Source organism: Notolabrus celidotus, chromosome 22 (assembly GCF_009762535.1).
Source record: "Notolabrus celidotus isolate fNotCel1 chromosome 22, fNotCel1.pri, whole genome shotgun sequence".
NCBI lineage: Eukaryota > Metazoa > Chordata > Actinopteri > Labriformes > Labridae > Notolabrus > Notolabrus celidotus.
This window is the reverse complement of record NC_048293.1, coordinates 28,156,540-28,177,281: the sequence shown is the minus strand read 5'-3', so window position 1 is coordinate 28,177,281 and position 20,742 is coordinate 28,156,540. Positions and strand designations below refer to the sequence as shown.

General features: G+C 43.0%; 2 protein-coding genes across 8 annotated transcripts in view; both read left to right on the top strand.

Annotated features, from left to right (window-relative positions):
- Positions 1-1,015: 1,015 nt before the first annotated feature.
- Positions 1,016-10,315, top strand: srsf5a (serine and arginine rich splicing factor 5a). 3 transcript variants are annotated; one of them, XM_034675154.1, is made up of 8 exons: positions 1,016-1,148; positions 3,349-3,483; positions 3,577-3,647; positions 3,989-4,123; positions 5,253-5,322; positions 7,567-7,640; positions 7,726-7,830; positions 9,116-10,315. In XM_034675154.1, the coding sequence occupies exons 2-8, from the start codon at positions 3,358-3,360 to the stop codon at positions 9,450-9,452; spliced, it is 918 nt and encodes a 305-aa protein (XP_034531045.1). In that variant the 5' UTR covers positions 1,016-1,148; positions 3,349-3,357; the 3' UTR covers positions 9,453-10,315. The 3 variants fall into 3 exon arrangements, with proteins under 3 accessions (XP_034531045.1, XP_034531046.1, XP_034531047.1); XM_034675155.1 differs by having other exon boundaries at positions 1,024-1,148; positions 3,352-3,483; XM_034675156.1 differs by lacking the exon at positions 1,016-1,148 and adding an exon at positions 1,483-1,597.
- A 7,363-nt stretch (positions 10,316-17,678) lies between these two features.
- The window catches only part of pacs2 (phosphofurin acidic cluster sorting protein 2), an 80,742-nt gene continuing 77,678 nt past the window's right edge, over positions 17,679-20,742 (top strand). For 3 of the 5 annotated variants that reach the window (XM_034675145.1, XM_034675141.1, XM_034675142.1), the window contains exon 1: positions 17,679-18,126. In XM_034675145.1, coding sequence (XP_034531036.1) covers positions 18,008-18,126 — 119 coding nt within the window. In that variant the 5' untranslated portion in view covers positions 17,679-18,007. The remainder of the gene's footprint in view (positions 18,127-20,742) is intronic. The other 2 variants (XM_034675144.1, XM_034675140.1) reach the window with 1 other exon arrangement.

The following is a 20,742-nucleotide window of genomic DNA, read 5'->3' as shown; positions in this document are numbered from 1 at the left end:
TTCAAAAATACTTAAATATACAGCACAGGAAAGCCATAATTATGCAGGAAATGTAAAAGAAACACAAGAATTTTAATATAAGACTGTTTTAAATGAATCTAACACTGCAATCAAAGCACAAATAACATTCAGAAGACATTATAGCTTCATAGAAAGACAGCAAAGTATGGTTGCATCACATTAAAGGGTCAAACTTCTATCACAAGTGACAATAAATCAATATATTATTATAAAATATAATTTATTTAGAACTTTCCTGTGGCACGGTAACAAATAAATTGTTGTAGGAATTTAATGTGTTGTGAAATAAAACCAGACAAACCCACATTTGTCCAGAGGAAGGGAAAGAACTACTAGAAACAACTTTTAAATGGGTTGCCAAATAATTGTTGCATCTCCTTTTCCTAACTCCAAGAAACGTGACTTATTTTCACCATTCAAGTGTATTTTATCTGTTGAAGGTAAGCTGTATTTCACTCTGATAATATATAACGTCTGAAGCATATTTTCAAACAAAGGGCAAAGTCTTTAACTGAGCGGGTAAGTATCATAGACTGTAAGGTAAGTATTAACTGATGCAGTAAATGGATAATCTCAAACTGGCAACCCGAATAGCAGTAAACAGCTCACGGTGCGTTCATGTGCAGCTCGAATGCTCGGATGTCATGTAATGGAAAGTCTTTTTTACGAAAATAGGGACTTTTAATCAGAAGATGAAAAAGAAATTGGCACAATAGTAAGTTGTATTGAGCAGATTCAAACGAGGATGATGTACTAAAAGTAACAACAACAACAACACGTGTGTGAGATGGTAGCAAGACCTCATACAGTAAAATACCGATTATTATAGAACCTAACTTTAGACTAACATGTGACTAAATAATATGATGTTAATTCTGTCCACTCTAAACGTCGGTTACTTACATTTTCTCAACTTTTTAGGACACAAAGGAGATTTTATGTTAATTTTCTCTGCCTGACACTTATTTATCCGATTCCTCCCACATCACGTGAACACATCGGTTCCTCCCCGTTGCTCGTTGGACTCGGCCGCCATTTTGATTCCGCGCTGAAAACAAGTGAGTGAAGTTTGATCCGAACAGAGAGGAAGATCCAGACAACCGTCGACGCTCAGAGGGAAACATTCGGTGAGAAACTGTCCTAATGATCTCTAAATCAGAAACTGAAACATTATACTGTGTTTAAACATCTCTAACCTTTGTGTTCGAACGCGATGTACTGAAAGTGACCGTTAGTTGGTTAGCTAGCTTTAGCCTCCTAGCTGGTTAGCTGAAGTCGACCTCGAGGCGAAGCTGCAAACGTGCAACAAACTGAACCTTTGAGGCCTAACTACTCTCATAATTAGCCTGGCACTTTACAGGACTCTTTAGTCCTCCACATGTGGTGTTTCTTCTACACTTTGCTCGAATTTTAACACTGAATATGTCTGATATTTAAAAATGAACTTGTTAGCATTTCCACAGTGTGTTATCTTAGCCACGCGCTAGCTGCAGAAAGTTGGGCCCAAAGTGAAAAACTGATCGATTAATATCTCTCTGTGTGTCTCAGAGGAACTGCGTACCTTCAGTTTTATCAGGTAATTTAACTTTATAATGTTCCCTTTACTCATTAATAATTCATTCTGACACTATATTATAGTATAATCTGTATAATACATGTTGTAGAGGGGCAAGCCTGAAACTGTTAGATAATAAAGGTCAGATTATTTAATTAGCTTCAACCGTTAATTAGCTTTTCTTGCTAGCTACGAGTCATGACTTTCGATTAGTCGAATAACCTTTAAAAAAAAGAGTCATTTTATTATTATATTTTTTTGCATTGTTTTAACCAGGAGCTTAAATGCTTAAATAAATAAGTGAAGCTGTTGTGGTGTAGTGCTAACTTTCTAAAGCTAAACTAGCATAACTTAAGTCTACAACACCTCTGCTCAGAGAGGCACCCCTGCAGAAAGGCAGTGATTAATCGATTAATCATGTCTTGGTTTCTCTTTCATACCACATTTTCATGAGTTAGATTTTCCTCTAATGAGAACAGTCTTAATCAAAAGATCAACGTTTCATTGTCCATGACTAATGTCCATTTTGGGAAATTATTTGTAGCTGAAAAAACAAATGTTTGAAGTCATGCTCAATTGGTTTAGAGTACTTTCACTTAAAAATGAAGTATTTTAACTTAACTCAAATATTTATGTATGACCTTTTATACATTCAAACATGTCGCCCAACTTGCTTCACAAAAGAACAGAGAGACAGACAATACCAGCAACAGGTACAATAATACATGGCTGAAACAAGGTAGAATAAAGTGATGTGAAATACTTTACATAAATTAAGATAAATTAAAGGAAAAGATCAGAAAAATATAATAACATTAACTATACATTAAAATAAAAAAGATGAAATTAAATAAAGAATAAATTAAGATAGAAATAAATAAAATAAGGTCGACAAAATCAAATTTGAAAAAGATAAAATAATATAATAAATAAAAAAATATTACAGACAAAAAAAGACAATAAATTAAATTTGAAAAACATAAAATAAGATGGAATAAAATAATATTGCAGATAAAATAAGATAGGATAAATTAAATGAAGATAGGATAGAAAGAAAGAAACTAAATGAAATAATGAAAAAGATAAGGATAAGAACAAAATAAGAGAAAAGAAAAGAGATGGAGTTAAATAAAAAGAAATAGATTTAAGTGAAATGATTTTTAAAACATTTGTAAGAACAGTAATAATTGAAACATTGCAGTCCAGGGCTGAGAATAAATCTCTCCAAATTAAAAGTCAGACATGTTGTTTATTTAAAGAGTTATTCTAAGAGTAGAGTTTCTCTTCACGGTGATGGGCTTTGTATTCAGCTCTGTGGTTTACCTGCAGACTGAAAGCTGCTGGGGGCTTCGGGGGATCAGGTCCTCGGTGTAAACTAATACTGATTGAAACCACACTGAAACCGGTCAGACCGGATCTGCTCAATCACCCCGCTTTGATCCTGTTTACTCAGTTTCAGTCGAGCTGCTCTCAGTGAGACCACGGCTTAATGTGTCACTCCCGCCCGGATTATAAGATCTCACACAAAAGAAAGTTCTTAACACGGTTTATAAATCCGTCTGGATCTTTAAATCTGCACGACAACAGAGCAGCAGCCAGCGGGACTGTAGATCTCATCAGTAACAGATCTGCTGCTGATGAAGAGTGAGATATGCTCGTACCGTGACGCGTCTAAAATTAACCTTCAGCAGAGCGAGCGTTATCAAACATTAAACCACGTCTCCGCCCTCCCTGGTTAAATATTGACCTCCTCTCCTCTCCTCAAACATCAGCAGGTAACAATGAATGGCTGTCGCATCTTCATCGGCCGCCTGAACCCGCAAGCCAGAGAGCGAGACGTGGAGAAGTTCTTCAAGGGGTACGGACGGATCAGAGAAATCAACTTGAAGAATGGATTCGGCTTCGTGGTGAGTCCGGCTCTCCTCTCTGTGTGAGTTTAAAGATGAGGTCACTTCCTGTTTCTGTGAACTGACCTCTGTGCTCTCTCTCTCTCTCTTCAGGAGTTTGACGACCACAGAGATGCAGATGACGCCGTGTACGAGCTGAACGGCAAAGAACTGTGCAGTGAACGGTAAAAACCCGACCATTAATCATTTCTGTGAGGTGTGATTCTCAGAATCGAGACCTCCAGCTGCCTCTCTTGAGTTTTTTACATTATTCATGATGTCTGGATGAATCACTGTCACGTTTGTGTTTACAGCCGAGCGTTTTATGGTTCATACTCGTCTCTAACCTCGAGCATAATCTAACCACTGACTTATTTAACGTCCGCCCACACACGGTTATAAATAACCCGGCTGTACATCTATCGTGACTTCCAACCGCCACGCTTCACGGACACATTTGGGACGCTCTGTTCTCCATCAGTCGGCTGTATCTAAAGAACTTCTCACTCCTCTCCCCTCCTCTCAGGGTCACCATCGAGCACGCCCGCTCCAGAAGAGGACGAGGCGGCGGCCCTGGAATGGGACGTTTCGGTGGCGGAGGTGGTGGTGGCGGCGGCGGCAGCAGCGGTTATCGCCCATCCCGCCCAGCTCCTGGATCCAGGTACGTCAACTTTGAGGAACCCAAAACATCAATGATCCGCCTCCTCTGGTTGTGAGACGTGAAGCCAAAAAGGTCACCATGTTTATGAGCTCTACTGCAGCCGGTCAGCAGGGGGCACTCTAACGCCTCCTGAGTCAGTGTTGCAGGTTTCTTGAGAGTTGTTTTTATTTTAGCATCTAAAGATATCTTTTTTTGGAACGATCATTTGAAAGGAAGAAAAATCTAATCGATAGTCATCATGTCAGACCAAAACCAGAATCAGAAATACTTGATTCATCCTTGGGAATTCAGTCGTTACAGTTCCTGGTATAATAAAGCACAATATAAAGGAATGTCCTGATGCACCCATGTTTCCTTAAAGAGCACCAGCCGCCTTCCTGAAACTCAACTGACTCCTGGCTAGTCCTCTATTTTTATATGCCAGAGATCACACGATCACTTCTTATACCTGCTCTCGTACCTTTATGCCTCCCTGTGCATCCTCAATCTCCAGAGATCTGCAGGAATATCCAGCGGTTTGGCACAAACCAGCTCAGCACAGGTGTAAACAATGCAGGGTTGCTGGGCAATAGAAGTGCGATTCAAAGTTTAACTTGGTGATTCCACCGCTACAAAACAGTCCACCAACGGTAAGATAGAAGAGGTCACAGCTTATACTGCAAGAGAAAAATCTGACAAGTTTCATAAAGAAATTAAAAAGAAGAATGAACGAAAAGGAACGGCTGCAAACAGAGCACGAGCACTGTGGATATAAAAATATAAACCCTGTAGGTGATGCACAAACTGGAACGAGAGACTAAAAAACGATGGGAGGAGAGTTTAACACCAACGGAATAATTAAAAGTAACAAAAGCAAAGGTCTCCCTTCACCGTGAAACAAAGGTGTGTTTCATCGTTCCCTTTATTGCCTCATGCTCTGGTCTCATAAAGCACAGGAAGATAGTCCGGTCTTATTCCTGCTTTATGGAAGGAAACACAAACAGACTCTTTATCTTTTCAGTTTATAAGACAGAGTCTGGAGTTCATGTGAACTCAAATATTGACGCAGCCTTGTACGCCTGATGTCGACACATCTCTCCACCTGAAGGTTTTGTGTTAAACATCCTCTCCCCTCTCTCTGGACTCTCAGGTACGGCCCACCTGTGCGGACAGACCACAGACTCATTGTGGAGAACCTCTCGTCCCGGATCAGCTGGCAGGTAAGCGCTCACTTGAAATGACGCAGCTCTCATCACACAGGCTTTTAAAGAAATGTATAAATCACCCTTTTTAAACGAAGCAGCTTCTTTTTGAGCGGGCGGATCTTTTTATAAGTTAATTGGCCAATTCCAACCGAGAGCAGAGTTTTTCCTTTTTTTCCTTACCTCCATTTTTGTTCCAGATTAAAGACGATAAACTGTTTTTTTGTTTTTGTTTTAAACAGCTGCTCTGAATTTATGTCAGAGGTGACTGCACACCCTCCATGGAGGTGTCACAAGTTTGTAGCGCCCTCCTCTGGTTGTTTTTCTGAATAGTGTCCATTTGGTGCCTCTCCTTACACGCAGTTGCCGCCGGTCTAAAGTCTTGGCTGGGCCCCGTAGCGGGTGAAAGTGGTCTAGCGCAGGATACGGTAGCCTTAGGAGGTCCGTAGCCACAGTCTGGAGGTTCTGTGGGCTGGCATCCCCGACTGCTGTAACCCCCCTCAAATCCATGGTCCCTACACTCTCCCGTTTGGGTCTTTTTCTGTTGCTGATGGAGCTTGGGGGGGTGTTGAGTCGGGCGCACACCCCTCTGCCTACTTGCTCTCTGGTGGTTCCTTACTTGTGGAGGCCGGATGCTGAGTCAAGGCCGAGGTCGTTTCTCAAGGGCTTAACACTGCATTGGTTCCCATTTGCTATTTGGACAAGTGGCTCTATGCTAATATCTTCCTGGGTTTGGAGCGGTAAGTAGCATAAAACTCATGTGATTGGGTTTGTTCAGGGTCGGGGGGATAGCGGGTGTAGAATCAGTGTTGTTATGTAAATACCAGGAACCTGGGAGTCTAAAGTTTCACACAGATCACACGCACAGCAAGAAAACTAAAGGTCAAAGACTTGATGTAAGAAGTGGACATGGACACTTTTTAGGAGGTCTTACAGGCCGACACTGTCCGGTCTTTAAGAGCCGGAGCGAAGCCAGCGAGGACACCGACCCCCTGACAACACTGACTTTGGTTTAAGGAAGGGTAGTCACATGGTCAGAGGGAGGAGGAGCCAAACACCATACAATGACACTGTGACACAAAGTGCTGTACATTAAAACAACTTAAAATAGATTCAATTAAGAGAGAGATATAATAAAGGACCCCCCCCCCCATCCTAATCACGACTAAAGCTAACTAAAAAAACACCATCTTTGCAGCACAGATTCGTTCTGATGTCTCGATAAGCTCAGGGTTGCACCTCTGAAGCTCTGCTCACTCTCGTACCAGATAAAACAGGATTCAACACGAGGATACGTCACAAAAAATACGCAACTTAAAGGTACAGTGTGTAGAAATGGGAATATTTAGTGATATCTAGCAGAAAGGCTCCCTTACTCACTCCTCCTGTCGACAAACCTACGGTGGCCTTGGAGGACAAGAAGCTCCTGGGATGCCTTAAAAGATTCATCGTCCATTTGTCCAATTTTTTCAACTCAACCCTCCACTTCTAGTCGTCTTCCAACCGGTGCACACTAGTTTGTCTGTTCTGAGCCACCGTAGAAACATCCAGGTGGGTATAAATTAATTTAAACACCCATGAGTATGATAGTCCATTTCTACAGATCCTAAATCCTGCACACTGTACCTTTAAGAGCAGCCAGAATCGAGCCTCGTATTTATCTTAAAGCCTAACTTCCTTTATTGATGTATTTTTGTTTGAATTGGACCGTGATGCTGCCCCCTGCTGGCCATTAGAGAGAACGCAGGTTTAAATTGGCTCCTCTGTCCAGCCGTGTCCGATATATGTCCACTTCTTATATTCAGTCGGCGCTCTTGGTCAGACACACTTCTCCACTTTAGAGTAAAACAGCCAAAGAAAACACTCCATCCTACGCACTCTGAGACGAAATCCCACACCTGCTTGTTTGCAAAAAAAAAGTGCATCAAGATTCAAACACATTCAGACTCTCGCTGCTGTGTCACTTCTCCAGCGTGTCACGGTGGTGAATTTGTGTTTTTAAGGTCTTTAAAAAAAGTGACAGAAGTGAATTCATGGATTCATGAATTGGGCTTTAAATGAGTAAATCAAACACTCGTCCACACAGACGCATTTCTCTCTTGTTTACACGCCCTCCCCTGAAAGGTGAGCTTATGTCAGGTGTAGCCAGGTTTCAGTGTGTGTGCTGCCTGCTCACTTCTCTCCCTCCAGGTCTGAAAAGGCTCTCACCGGCACCTCGGGTTCTGTTCGGCCTCACTAATCCCTCATTATGCTTTGAAACAGGACCTGAAAGACCTGATGAGAAAGGCAGGTGAAGTTACCTTTGTGGACGCGCACAGGACCAAAAAGAACGAAGGGTGAGTTTTAATGCTGTCCGTCACGTTTCTCCAGAGACGGAGTTTGACTTTGATCCTAACCAATGTCTCTGCTCCTCCTCCTCAGAGTGGTCGAGTTTGCCTCCCGCAGTGACATGAAGAACGCCATCTCCAAGCTGGACGGGACCGAGCTGAACGGACGCAAGCTGAAGCTGTTTGAGGACTGCAGAAGGTGAGACTTCAACACACTAATGGTGCATTACGAACAAGAGGTCTGGTGGCTAAAAGACCCCGGACCTAAAAGGTTCCTGTGCCCCCATTGTTGTCTGCGTTTCAACCGTGGGCTGAAGTCCCGGGTAGATTGTGTAAATCAGGCCAGTGACGTATGGAGGAAAAAAAGTAAATGCACTACACCACCAGACCAGTAGAGGGCAGTAAAACAAAGAGTAAAGAATCACAGATGACACCATAGAAGCAGATGGACAGGCAGGTATCATTATGAGCAACACAACAGTTATCAAGAATCAACACGTGAGAGGAGATAAGCACGAGTAGCAAAGACGTTTCAACACGGCTTTAAAATCCTTTTGAACTCAAAAAGCCGTGATCGCAGAGATCGGCCGGTGTTCTGGTTTAAACAGCGACCCTGTTAACTGGAGACTCAGCCGGATGCATCCCTCATAAACGTCTTTAGACGATCATTAAATATCTGATGAGGATATTTTGAAATCTTAATAAAAACTAAACTAGTTTGCATTCCCAGGAACTCCCTCTGTGTTTCAACAGCTGTGTAAACTCCACAAACACTGACACGTTCAGCTGAAGGGCTCCAGTTTACAGGGTCACTTTTAAAACCGGAACACCGGGAGGAGAGACGCATTCACGGTGGGCTGAGAGAAGACTACTGTTACAAGCTGCTAAATCAAGAGAATCACAGCTTCTTCTTTTGAAAAGTACACACACATACAAAAAAGATAGAACAAATAAAAACTAATGAAAGAAAGAGAAATCAAGAGAATCACAGATGTGTGTGATGTTATTGTGGACGGAGGGAGGAATAAAACCACTGAGGTTAATCTACCAATCAGACACGTTCAGCATTGCACGCCCCGCCCCCTAAAAGTCCCTGGACCTTTGAAAAGTACTACCCCCCTAGCAGGGCTTTTAGCGGGGAGATTATCAACCCCTGAACTAAATTTAGACCCTGGGTCCACCAGTCGAAACGCATGTAGTTCAGGGGTAAAGTTCCTCCTGTCGAAGAATGCCTTGAATGCACTTAAAGGTTGGAGATGTGACTTTATGTGAAGCTGCAGAAACCTGATACATCATTAAAGTCTCCTCACATGTCACTGGCAGAGAAGGTCAAACGTTGCGCACTGTCTCTTTAAATTTCAAGTCAGCGATAGAGATGAAGGTCCTGACTTGTGTTTTTGAAGATGGCTGAGTGTTATTCAGTGTTTATGTTCCACATATTTCTCAGGATGAATATTAAAACGTCTTCTTCTCTCCTCCTTCAGTCACAGCAAGAGCCGCTCCCGCTCCCGCAGCTACTCCCGCTCCAAGAGCCGCTCCAGGAGCCGCAACCGCTCCAGAAGCCGCTCGAGATCCCCCAGCCGCACCCCAGAGAGGAGGTCATCGGGCGGGGGCAAGGCCGCCGGCAGATCCCCCTCCAGATCCAAGTCCCGCTCCAAATCTCGCTCCAAGTCTCGCTCCAAGTCCCGCTCCAGGTCTCGCTCCAGGTCCCCCGTTCCCGCTCAGGCCAAACAGTCTCGTTCCCGCTCCCGCTCGCGATCCCGCTCTCGCTCTCGGTCCCGCTCACGATCCCGCTCCGCCTCAGCAGACAGCAAACACTGAGACGCGTTCCCCCGTGGGCCGCGACGCCATCGTCCTCGGAGGTGGTCTGCTTTTTGTTTTTTATAAGAAGGGGGATAATTGCCTTTTACATGGTCTCTCTGGAAACGATCTTTGTAGTTCTTACGATAGCTTTGAGTTCTTTTTTTTTTAGTGTCAGCGGGAATCGAACATCGCGTTCCCGTGACGTCATGATTTCAACCTCCTCCTCTTTGAACCCCCTCCACGTGATCGTTAGATGAACTCCTGCATGTGGGGAAACATTTCAATCAGTGATGGTTCCCGTCACACCTGCGGCCTCTCCCAGCTGTCGGCCATTTTTTTTGATTCCATCCACTCGTCGTGCGTCTCTGAGTGTTTTTGAGCGGTGTCCGGTGAGGCGGCGGCGGCGGGGGGCGGGGCTTGTCTCCATCCCTCCTGCTGTTTGTGTTCGTAACACGACCTCCCGGCATCGCCGTGAAACTGTGATTCTGCTTCTCTGCACGTGTTGCATTCACTGCCCTGATGTGTGAACGTAAAATGCAAACATCTCTGCTGATGGTTCAGTTTTCTTGTGTTAATTATGACGGGTTCTTTTTAAGGCGGCTCTTCAGGAAGTTGTTGATTCTGTTTCCTTTGCTTTTGTTAACGCCATCGTCGGACCCGGCTCTGTGCGGCGTCAGGTCTCTGATGACGATGTGTCTGTCAGCAGAGTGAGATGTCTCTAAATAAGTTTATTAATTTGATACTAATAAAACACTTACTGTGTATTTTTTTTTAGTCATGTCAAGAAAGAACTTTTCTGAATACTTTTTGAATGTGTGAGACTCATACATGTTTAATAAAGTCTGCAGTTTAATCAAATAAAGCTTCCATAAAAACTTTGATCTGACTCCGCTGTCTTCACATTTTACTTTGGGCTCCAGAACAAGCGGGAAAAATAAACAAAACATCTTCAAATATTTAATTTCATCTTTTATCATGTTTGTCTCTTGTTCTGCTTTCTTTCAGTGCAAACAAATACCTAATAAAGGATTTAAAGATTTAAATTCAACTTTTAAGTGTTTTCTTCACTAAATATTTAATGTAAATGATCAGTATCTCAATGATTTAAAATTTTGCAAAGAAAAGTAACATTTTTTTTAATAGAAAATTAAGATTGTAGAAAATATTCTCAACTTATTACACACAAAATAAAATGTTAAAAGGTTTATATTTTATTTTTCATTGTGGACCACAGCTTAAAAAAATATTTGAAAAATTAGACAAAAATTTAATATTTTTTTTAACTTTTATTTTATTTTACTTATTTCATAAAAACACGAATAAAATCAACTTTTTCACAACACTTCAATTTTTGAGATGCACCAGGATGAATGCTCTGCTCTGATTGGCTGTGTGTGGAAAGTAAATAAATTAAGAAAATATATGAAAATTTTAAAAAGGCACAAGAGCAGGAGCTCTGAAATACAATTAGTAATAAATATTAATATTATAGGGGTTAACAGATGTTCTTAGAGGGTTGACCTCACTGATAATCTGTCCATGGATTAATATGATAACAGTTAATCCACCAGGGCATCATAATCCTGAAGCTACAGAGCCTTTAGACCTGAAACCCCTCAGAGGTGAGAGTCGTCCTGCTGATTCCATAAATACATCATCATCTAAAAAAAGCACTTTTTTAAAAAACAGAGTAGTAACACAGTTTAACAGACTGGTTTAAACTTGAATATAAAATAATCCAAAGTTATAAGTATGTGTTTAATATCTTGTGAATTTTGAGGTATTAATACATTTATTTCATAAAGAGGTCACTCCTTGTTTCCATTGCAGCTTTTCACCACATGGTGGCAGTGTTTGCTTGCTGCTTGGTGTCATTGAATGATAAAAAGGAACACATGATGAATTCTACTCATCTTTATTATTTATTCATCACAGTGAACCCTCATTTTTCTCACCTGACATCATTTTTGGAAGTAAATAAATATTTAAAAAAATAACCTGAACGACAACAAAAAAGACACACGATGAAAAATCAAAGAAAAGAGACACACAGTTTCTATAAATCAGATACAATGAGAAGTAAAGTGACACAAAATGTCCAAAAAGAAAGTGATAGGTGATTCAAAATGACACAAAGAGATGAAAAAGGCATAAAAATAACCACAAGACCTCAAACAACCTCACAGTCAAAGAAAGTGACCAAAAAGAGACAAAGTGGATCTTAAATTAGACTCAAAATATCAAAATAGAGATAAAAACCAACAAAGAAGAGACGCAGAGTCACTTAAAATGAGTTTACAGATACAGAGGGACCAGATAGAGACAGAAAGGATGTAAAATGTCCAAAAAAAGGATAAAAAATCTACTAAAAAATGATAAATTCAGCCACATAGAAGCATGCAACGACTACTGAGAGATATAGAATGAAGAAATAGCATCACATAATGACAGAAGAGAGATGCTTCATTTACAAATACAGATACAAACTGAAAGAAAAAGAACCAAATCTACAACAAAATACACAAAAAACTCTAAAGATGCAAAAATAAAAACTCCATGTTAAAATAAGTGAAGAGACAAACAGTGTGAATCGAAGAGGAGCCAGAAGAGACAACACAACAACGGTTACACCTGCCAACACTGTAGGTCGCCAAAATGCAGCTGACAGCTTTTCAATGACGTTTTCCTGGGAGGAGAGGTATGGGGGGTGATTCATGCCAGAAGGGGAAGTTCAAGATCAGTTTCAGGTATGGTGGGGAAATAGTGCCACATTATCAAAGCTTTCATTTTCACATTAGACAGAGGACGGAGCTCTTTGGCTGTGCTGTGAAGGGTGTTACACATTTTGTGGCAACAGAGGATTGATGTGATATATGGGGGAAAAGCAGTGCACAGCTAATGGTCGACTACCAAGCAATACGTACCATCATGCATTGTGGTGTAAAGGAAGACGATGGACAGTCAAGAGTTTGAATTGGTTTCTAGAATCAAGACTCTGTTTTAAGAAGAATTAATTATTTTAGGAACAGCTAAGCTACTTTTTGTAGCATTGATGACAGGCATGAGACATTAGTCTGCTTGCATTATTACCTAAACAAATATAAGAGTTGTGGCGTGAAAATATCATTTAAAAATACGGTTTTATATTTATTTAGCATGTTGAATTATTTTCTGGAAATACAGTTAGCATAATTTAGCCAAACGAGGATGATATTACTGAGACTATAATTGTACCACCAACATCGCTAATTGTAGCATCCCTACTATAGACCAGGGGGACCCAAAGTGTGGGTCGGGGCCCCTTGGGGGTCACGAAACACAAATGGGGGGTCGTGAGATGTCTTCTAGAATGTTTATTATTTTTAATTATGTAAAAATTGTACATTTTACTCGTTATAGTAAAAAATATCTACAAAAATAGTAGTTAACCTTGAAATAGAACATTGGAAATAGAAAATGTAATGAGTTTTCTCAACTCAACTTTATTTATATAATAAATAATAATAATAATGATAATACATTTTATTTATATAGCGCTTTTTCAAAAACTCAAAGACACTGTACAATTGTTAAAATCAATACAAGCAAAATAAACAAATAACAAAACAACACAACAGTACAATCACAAATGAAAAGCTAACTTAAAAAGGAGAGTTTTTAAAAGAGATTTGAAAGCTGGAGGGTCAGAGCAGTTTTGGATATGGGAGGGGAGTGAGTTCCAGAGGGTGGGGGCGGCTACTGAGAAGGCTCTGTCCCCCCAGGGTCGGTGCTTGGTTCTGTGAGGTGGGGACAGGAGGTGGGCGTGTGAGGATCGCAGGTTACGGGAAGGAGTGTGATGGTGGAGGAGGTCAGTGAGGTAGGAAGGGGCCTGGTGGTGGAGGAGGTCAGTGAGGTAGGAAGGGGCCTGGTGGTGGAGGAGGTCAGTGAGGTAGGAAGGGGCCTGGTGGTGGAGGAGGTCAGTGAGGTACGAAGGGGCCAGGTGGTGGAGGAGGTCAGTGAGGTAGGAAGGGGCCTGGTGGTGGAGGAGGTCAGTGAGGTAGGAAGGGGCCTGGTGGTGGAGGGCTTTGTGGGTGAGGAGGAGGATTTTAAACTGTATGCAGTAGGGGACGGGGAGCCAATGAAGATGTTGGAGGACGGGGGTGATGTGGTCACGGGAGTATATATGGGAGGGGAGTGAGTTCCAGAGGGTGGGGGCGGCTACTGAGAAGGCTCTGTCCCCCCAGGGTCGGTGCTTGGTTCTGTGAGGTGTGGACAGGAGGTGGGCATGTGAGGAGCGCAGGTTACGGGAAGGAGTGTGATGGTGGAGGAGGTCAGTGAGGTAGGAAGGGGCCTGGTGGTGGAGGAGGTCAGTGAGGTAGGAAGGGGCCTGGTGGTGGAGGAGGTCAGTGAGGTAGGAAGGGGCCTGGTGGTGGAGGAGGTCAGTGAGGTAGGAAGGGGCCTGGTGGTGGAGGAGGTCAGTGAGGTAGGAAGGGGCCTGGTGGTGGAGGAGGTCAGTGAGGTCAGTGAGATAGGAAGGGGCCTGGTGGTGGAGGAGGTCAGTGAGGTAGGAAAGGGCCTGGTGGTGGAGGAGGTCAGTGAGGTAGGAAGGGGCCTGGTGGTGGAGGAGGTCAGTGAGGTAGGAAGGGGCCTGGTGGTGGAGGAGGTCAGTGAGGTAGGAAGGGGCCTGGTGGTGGAGGAGGTCAGTGAGGTAGGAAGGGGCCTGGTGGTGGAGGAGGTCAGTGAGGTAGGAAGGGGCCTGGTGGTGGAGGAGGTCAGAGAGGTAGGAAGGGGCCTGGTGGTGGAGGAGGTCAGAGAGGTAGGAAGGGGCCTGGTGGTGGAGGAGGTCAGTGAGGTAGGAAGGGGCCTGGTGGTGGAGGAGGTCAGTGAGGTAGGAAGGGGCCTGGTGGTGGAGGAGGTCAGTGAGGTAGGAAGGGGCCTGGTGGTGGAGGAGGTCAGTGAGGTAGGAAGGGGCCTGGTGGTGGAGGAGGTCAGTGAGGTAGGAAGGGGCCTGGTGGTGGAGGAGGTCAGTGAGGTAGGAAGGGGCCTGGTGGTGGAGGAGGTCAGTGAGGTAGGAAGGGGCCTGGTGGTGGAGGAGGTCAGTGAGGTAGGAAGGGGCCTGGTGGTGGAGGAGGTCAGTGAGGTAGGAAGGGGCCTGGTGGTGGAGGAGGTCAGTGAGGTAGGAAGGGGCCTGGTGGTGGAGGAGGTCAGTGAGGTAGGAAGGGGCCTGGTGGTGGAGGAGGTCAGTGAGGTAGGAAGGGGCCTGGTGGTGGAGGAGGTCAGTGAGGTAGGAAGGGGCCTGGTGGTGGAGGAGGTCAGTGAGGTAGGAAGGGGCCTGGTGGTGGAGGAGGTCAGTGAGGTAGGAAGGGGCCTGGTGGTGGAGGGCTTTGTGGGTGAGGAGGAGGATTTTAAACTGTATGCAGTAGGTAGGGGACGGGGAGCCAATGAAGATGTTGGAGGACGGGGGTGATGTGGTCACGGGAGCGGGTGCAGGTGAGGAGGCGTGCAGCAGAGTTTTGAATGTATTGCAGTTTATGGAGGACTTTGGATGATGTGCCGTACAGGATGCTGTTACAGTAATCTAAACGGGATGTGATGAATGTGTGGATAAGGGTTTCTGCGGCAGAGAAAGAGAGGAATGGACGGAGGCGGGCGATGTTTCGGAGGTGGAAGAAGGCTGTTTTAGTGAGCTGGGTGACGTGGTGATGAAAAGAAAGGGATGTGAGGTGCAGGAGATAGAGTCGAGTTATTTAAAGTGAGAGGGAAATTTGGAATGGGATTTGTGAGGGACTTGGGGCCGATGATTATGAGGTTGGATTTGTCGTAGTTCAGTGATAGGAAGTTGGTATGCATCCATGTTTTTATTTCAGAGAGGCAGTTTGTGATAGTGGAGTGTGTTACACTGGTTATGGATTTGGTGGAAATATAGAGCTGGATGTCATCAGCGTAGCAGTGAAAATGAAGGCCATGTTGACGGATGATGTCACCTTTCATACCTATAAACATGCAGCACAAAGTGCTTCACAGAATAACAGAGAGACAGAAAACAACAGCAAAGGTAAAATTATAAAAGGCAGGATTCAAAGAAAATCAACACAGTGAAATTAATAAAATAAGTAAGAGTGGAAAGAAAAGTTAAAAATAAGGAAGAGTTAACACGATCAGATGAACACAATGAATAAATAAATAATGATTTTTATAAATAAGATAAATAAATACATGTTAAAACAATGCTTTAGATAATAATGATTAAAATATTGTTTCCAGATGAATCCTAAGTTTAGAGTTAGTGAACAGTGAATTATCTAAAGCAGGGGTGTCCAAACTTTTTTCAAAGAGGGCCGCATATGATGTTGTCAGAATACCTCAGGGCCAGTGGCTCCTACTGAGACTTAGGAATCCTAAAAGTTATACATGAAATATTTATTTAATATTTAGTATCATTATTTTCCTATGGCAGGATCACGATCTAGATTTCATCACACTTCTTTTTCATGTTTTTTTTAAGACCTTTCTGACCAGCAGACAACATTTTAAGAACTATATAATTATTTTCCTGAGTTCTGAACATTTTTGATGCACCAAATTTTGCCTTTTCTGCACAATTTCATAATTTGATCTTGTCTTGTGTCCTCTTTTGTGTCTTCTGAAGTTTTAGTGTTCATCAAGAACATTTTCACATCATGATAAAAACATGAATTTGAAAACTTGTCAACTTTAAGAGTCCTTGTGTTTCTTCTTTATTGCCGTCTTGCAGAATTCCCAGAGCTTTGGTTTTAGACAGGTAGTCCATATGAAGCTTTTTGAGACGTTTCTGGATTGACTTTAGTTTTATTTGTAGAAAGAAACTGTGATTCATTTCTTTGCTAAAAATAACACAATTTAAGATGGAAGCTTGGGGCCATAAATAAATGGACCTTGGGCCGCAATTGGCCCCCGGGCCGTACTTTGGACACCCCTGATCTACAGCATCAGTAGCAGCAGGTTCATTCATAAAGGAGCAGGAAACACAGACACATGCTCATATAGGGAGAGTAACTTTCTGCAGACCAGCTAAATGAAGACACATTAAATCACTTTGAGGGGGGAGGATGACTTGGGCGAGAAGATCTCAGATGAAATCTGGAAATCGTCTATTGCAATGATCCACAAAACCTCAATATGTGTCAGACATAGTGTGATCCAATTTAAAGTATTTCATAGATTGCATCTGTCTAAGAGTAGGCTTGCCCAAATTTATCCAGAATCTGACCCAACCTGTCAACGGTGTAACTGAGATCCAGCGACCCTTATCCACTCATTTTGGACTTGCCCAAATCTGAGGCAATTCTGGGCTAAGGTCTTTGAAACACTTTCGTACATGTGTGACAGAGCCATAGACCCAGAGCCAACTTTGGCAGTTTTTGGCGTTGCTCAGAGAGATCTGAATCTCACACAAGCTCAGGTCCACGCTGTTGCCTTCTCGTCACTTTTGGCAAGACGTCTAATTCTATTTAATTGGAAATCTAGCTCGTCCCCTATGCACAGCCGCTGGGTTGAGGAGGTAATGAGCCATTTGAAGCTGGAAAAGCTCAGATACACCTCTCAGGGTTCGGTTAATAAATTCCATAAAATATGGAAACCATTCCTGGACTATTATAATAACGTTTATACATGAACTGTAATTTAAAGCCTGTAGCAGCTGACCATAATCACGCAGAATTGCTGTAGAATCCTGACTTTTTAGTAAATTGTATTTATTTTATTTTGTTTTTGTATTTTAGTACGTTTTGTCTTGTATTTTGCTTAATTTCCTTTTGTGATTCATTTTATATATGTGTGTGCATGTATGTGTATACATATCATTATTTTCATTATCTCTATTATTATATTTGTTATTATTTTGCTGTTATCTACTCATGTTATTGGCTATTTATCCTTTTTTACTCTTGGTTTGTTGGCCAGTCTCCCAGGGGGGTGGGGTGGGTGGGTTGCAAATGTTTTGCATAATGTATAACTTGTAATTGATTGAAAAAATCCAATAAAAACATTTGAAATAAATCACTTTGAGGGATTTAAGGTGGTCCCAAGACTTTGGCACCTATATTTTGGGGGTCACGGGCTGAAAAGATTGGGAACCCCTGCTATAGACCACAGGAAGTAGGGAGGTCTGTATGAGATACCCAGCAGTGGCATTATGGTGGCTACATCTGTCGTTAATATCTCTGATGTGTTAATTATATAAATGCTAAAGGTTAGCATGGCTCAGGGTTGTGTAAACTTTATTGTCACTCCTGTATGAACACTCCATCTTGCCCCTCCCCTCTCTCCCCGTTAGTCACCGTGTGGCACGGATCACCCCTCATACCCTCTGGGCAGCGTGGTAAGCACAACAAGCTCAGCGGGGTCCGTTCAGACCTGCTCCTCTCTGCAGACCGGACCAGGGACCACACAGACCCGCCCGGAGACATGAGCTGGACCTCGGCCGTCCACAGACTACCGTGATCCTGGTCTCCCTCCACGGACTCTAACACACAGACAGCCGGGACCCGGTCTCCTGCTCTCGGATCCTCCTCAGCTCGGTCTCGGACAGTCCCCCCCCCACACAGCCCGGGACCATGGCGGAGAGAAGTGGCCGGCTGAGTTTCCCCGGGGTCGGGTCTCTCAACAGACCGGTCCCCATGAACCTGTTCGCCACCTGGGAGATCGACGGATCCTCCCCGAACTGCATCCCGAGGTAAGACCTCCTCCCGGTCCCTCCCGGTCTCTGCCGGTCTCTGTGAGTCCTTTAAACTTTAAAGCTTCAATGCGCAAAACACACGAGCTGTCATCCAGCTCCAGCTGCAGCTAGCTGTTCACACCATGCCAGGCAGGATGCCCATGCAGGCCCTGATCCAGGACGAAGCCAAACCTGCCCCCCTGCATCGTCCCAATGTCTCAGATATTAAAATAAGAAGGATCAGGACTCCTGACAGACCCTCCTCCTGCAGCCTCCTGCAGGTCTCAGCACACATTAAAGGGGTTTATTCTGCAGCTGCATGCTCTCAGCTGTCTGCTCTGACACACAGCTTCATGCCAGGTCATTGTGCCAGGCTGCACCATGGAGACCACTTGGCTCCTGTGACCCCCCAGAGACCTGCAGCCTGTGTTCACACTGACGCAGACTGACTGCTCAGGTGGATTTGTTACACTGATGGGTGCAGTTTTAGGATTTTGCAGCCGGCCTTTTTCCTCAGATGCTGTGAGGACTAAAACTAAAGACTCTGATGGAGTATTTCACAGACTTTAGACTCTGTCCCTCCAGAATCTACTCCTGGATGCACATATTTTAATTTCTGCAGAGATATTCACCAAAGAAAGACAACAAATCTTCATATTTTAACACCTTGAACTATTAAAACTTTGGAATATTCAGATATTGAGAATAGTTTGAGCTCATTAGCATTTTTTAATCACCCTATTTATTAATTTTATTCCACTTTTTGGATGCTTCTTGCTGAGTTAGCTTATAAATCATTAACTCAATCTTGTGTAATGCTTCTTTATCTTATCTTAAGGCTCTTTAAACCTTCAGGTCTTCATGCAATTTCTACTTTTAGGTGATACAGTCAATATTTTGAGGTTAAAGCTGCAGAAATGTGGAAAAAAAGCTTATTTTTTATTTATTTTTGATCAAATTTGAACTTAATTTTTCAGAAATGCAACTTTTTCCACAATATGCAACAAGATAAATATTCTCTTTCTAGTTTCTTCCTTATGTGTGTTCCTGATACTCGTATGATGGAGAATGAAACAGTGCAGTTTGATTGATTTGTGTTTTTTTTGCAGCTTTAATTCTTTCTATTTCAAAACTTCTCTGCAAAACGAACCACAAACTTTTTATTATCTCTTTGAATTCTGATAAATATTCCATCCTGCATGTGATCTGAATTCACGGTGAGTTAAATGCATTCACATTTTTTGATTTAAACTCAGTTTATCCGTCACTCTGAGGAGACCCTGTCATGATTTTTGGCCTGCAGAAGAATAAATGAAGTGTTCCCTTGTTCCCTCCCTCCTCATCCCCTCGTCATCCTCTTTAGTTAATACCTTCAGAGGCTTTTAACTGAAATACGACTAATTCACTTCCAGGAAGAGAACAGCTGTGATGTTTCACTCTGCAGAGAGGATGCATTGACGACACAGAGGTTCTGTTTCTGAAACAGTCTCAGGTTGGATCAGATGTGAGCTCAGAGTCTTCCTCACTTCAGTTCAGGTCAGCTCTGTATCGACCGTCGCCTGTCAGAGTTCGGACAGCAGGAACTCGGCGTGTTAACTCAGCGTCAGATCAGCTGTCTCATTCTGTGGATAAACAAAGTGACTCCTGTCGTCTTTAGAGTTCACTTTGTTCCTTTACTTTCACTTTCAGAGTTTCAGACTCTTTTAGAGGAGACTGAGACGGGTCCTTTGTTTTGTTTTGTAAACTTTTTGTATTCCTAAGTTAAGAAGATACTCCAACACAAGGACAAATCCAACATTCAGACATTGGTTGATGTGTTTGCAGAATATTTCTGAACCTGGCCCTTTAATTTTGAAACTTTGGGGTCACGTTTTAGACACTTCCTGGTGTTTCAGTGTTTTTTGGTACCTCATAATTTGAAGGCTCTTCATTTGTTTGTGTCTACATTATCAAATAGAAACATAACTCCCAGATAAATGAAGCTCTAACATGTCGTGTTGTAGAAATAGAAACCCTTGCATATGAGGGATACATAACGAGCAGGTGGTTCGTTTGGGTTCTGCTCACCCTGTCCAGATTATCATCTGGATTAAACCTCCTGCTTTACAAACATTATCCTGTAGCTTCCCTGCCGTCTACTAAAGAATGAAACAAGGTGACAGTAAATATTGATTTCAGGATCATTTCATTGATTAATTCTCTGATTCCATCGTCATATTCTGATCAGCCTCCATGCGGGACAAACTGACATCAAGTTGCTCGTGTTGTGGGCGGGGCTTAAGGTTAGACAGAGTGGCTGATAATCGGTGCAGGTCCAGGTTCTGTTTTGTTGCCATAACGAGAGTCTGCATGTGATCCATGCTGTGTACATGATAAACCCTGAGGCCCCCGTGTTCACTACTGTCTCACCTACAGGAAGTCAGAGGCCATGTTTGATGACATCATCAATAATGAAGTCATTTATTCAGAGAGAGGTCAGAGTCTGAGAGTCTGAAGTGTGTCCTGCACAGGAGATAAGATACTTCCCTACACCACACAGCTGATCCAGAGGCCTTCAGCGGGCTTCTGATCCAGGATTCAATTATCAGATTGACTCATGTACGAAAGAGTCTGACCTTATTAAAGGCAGGACGC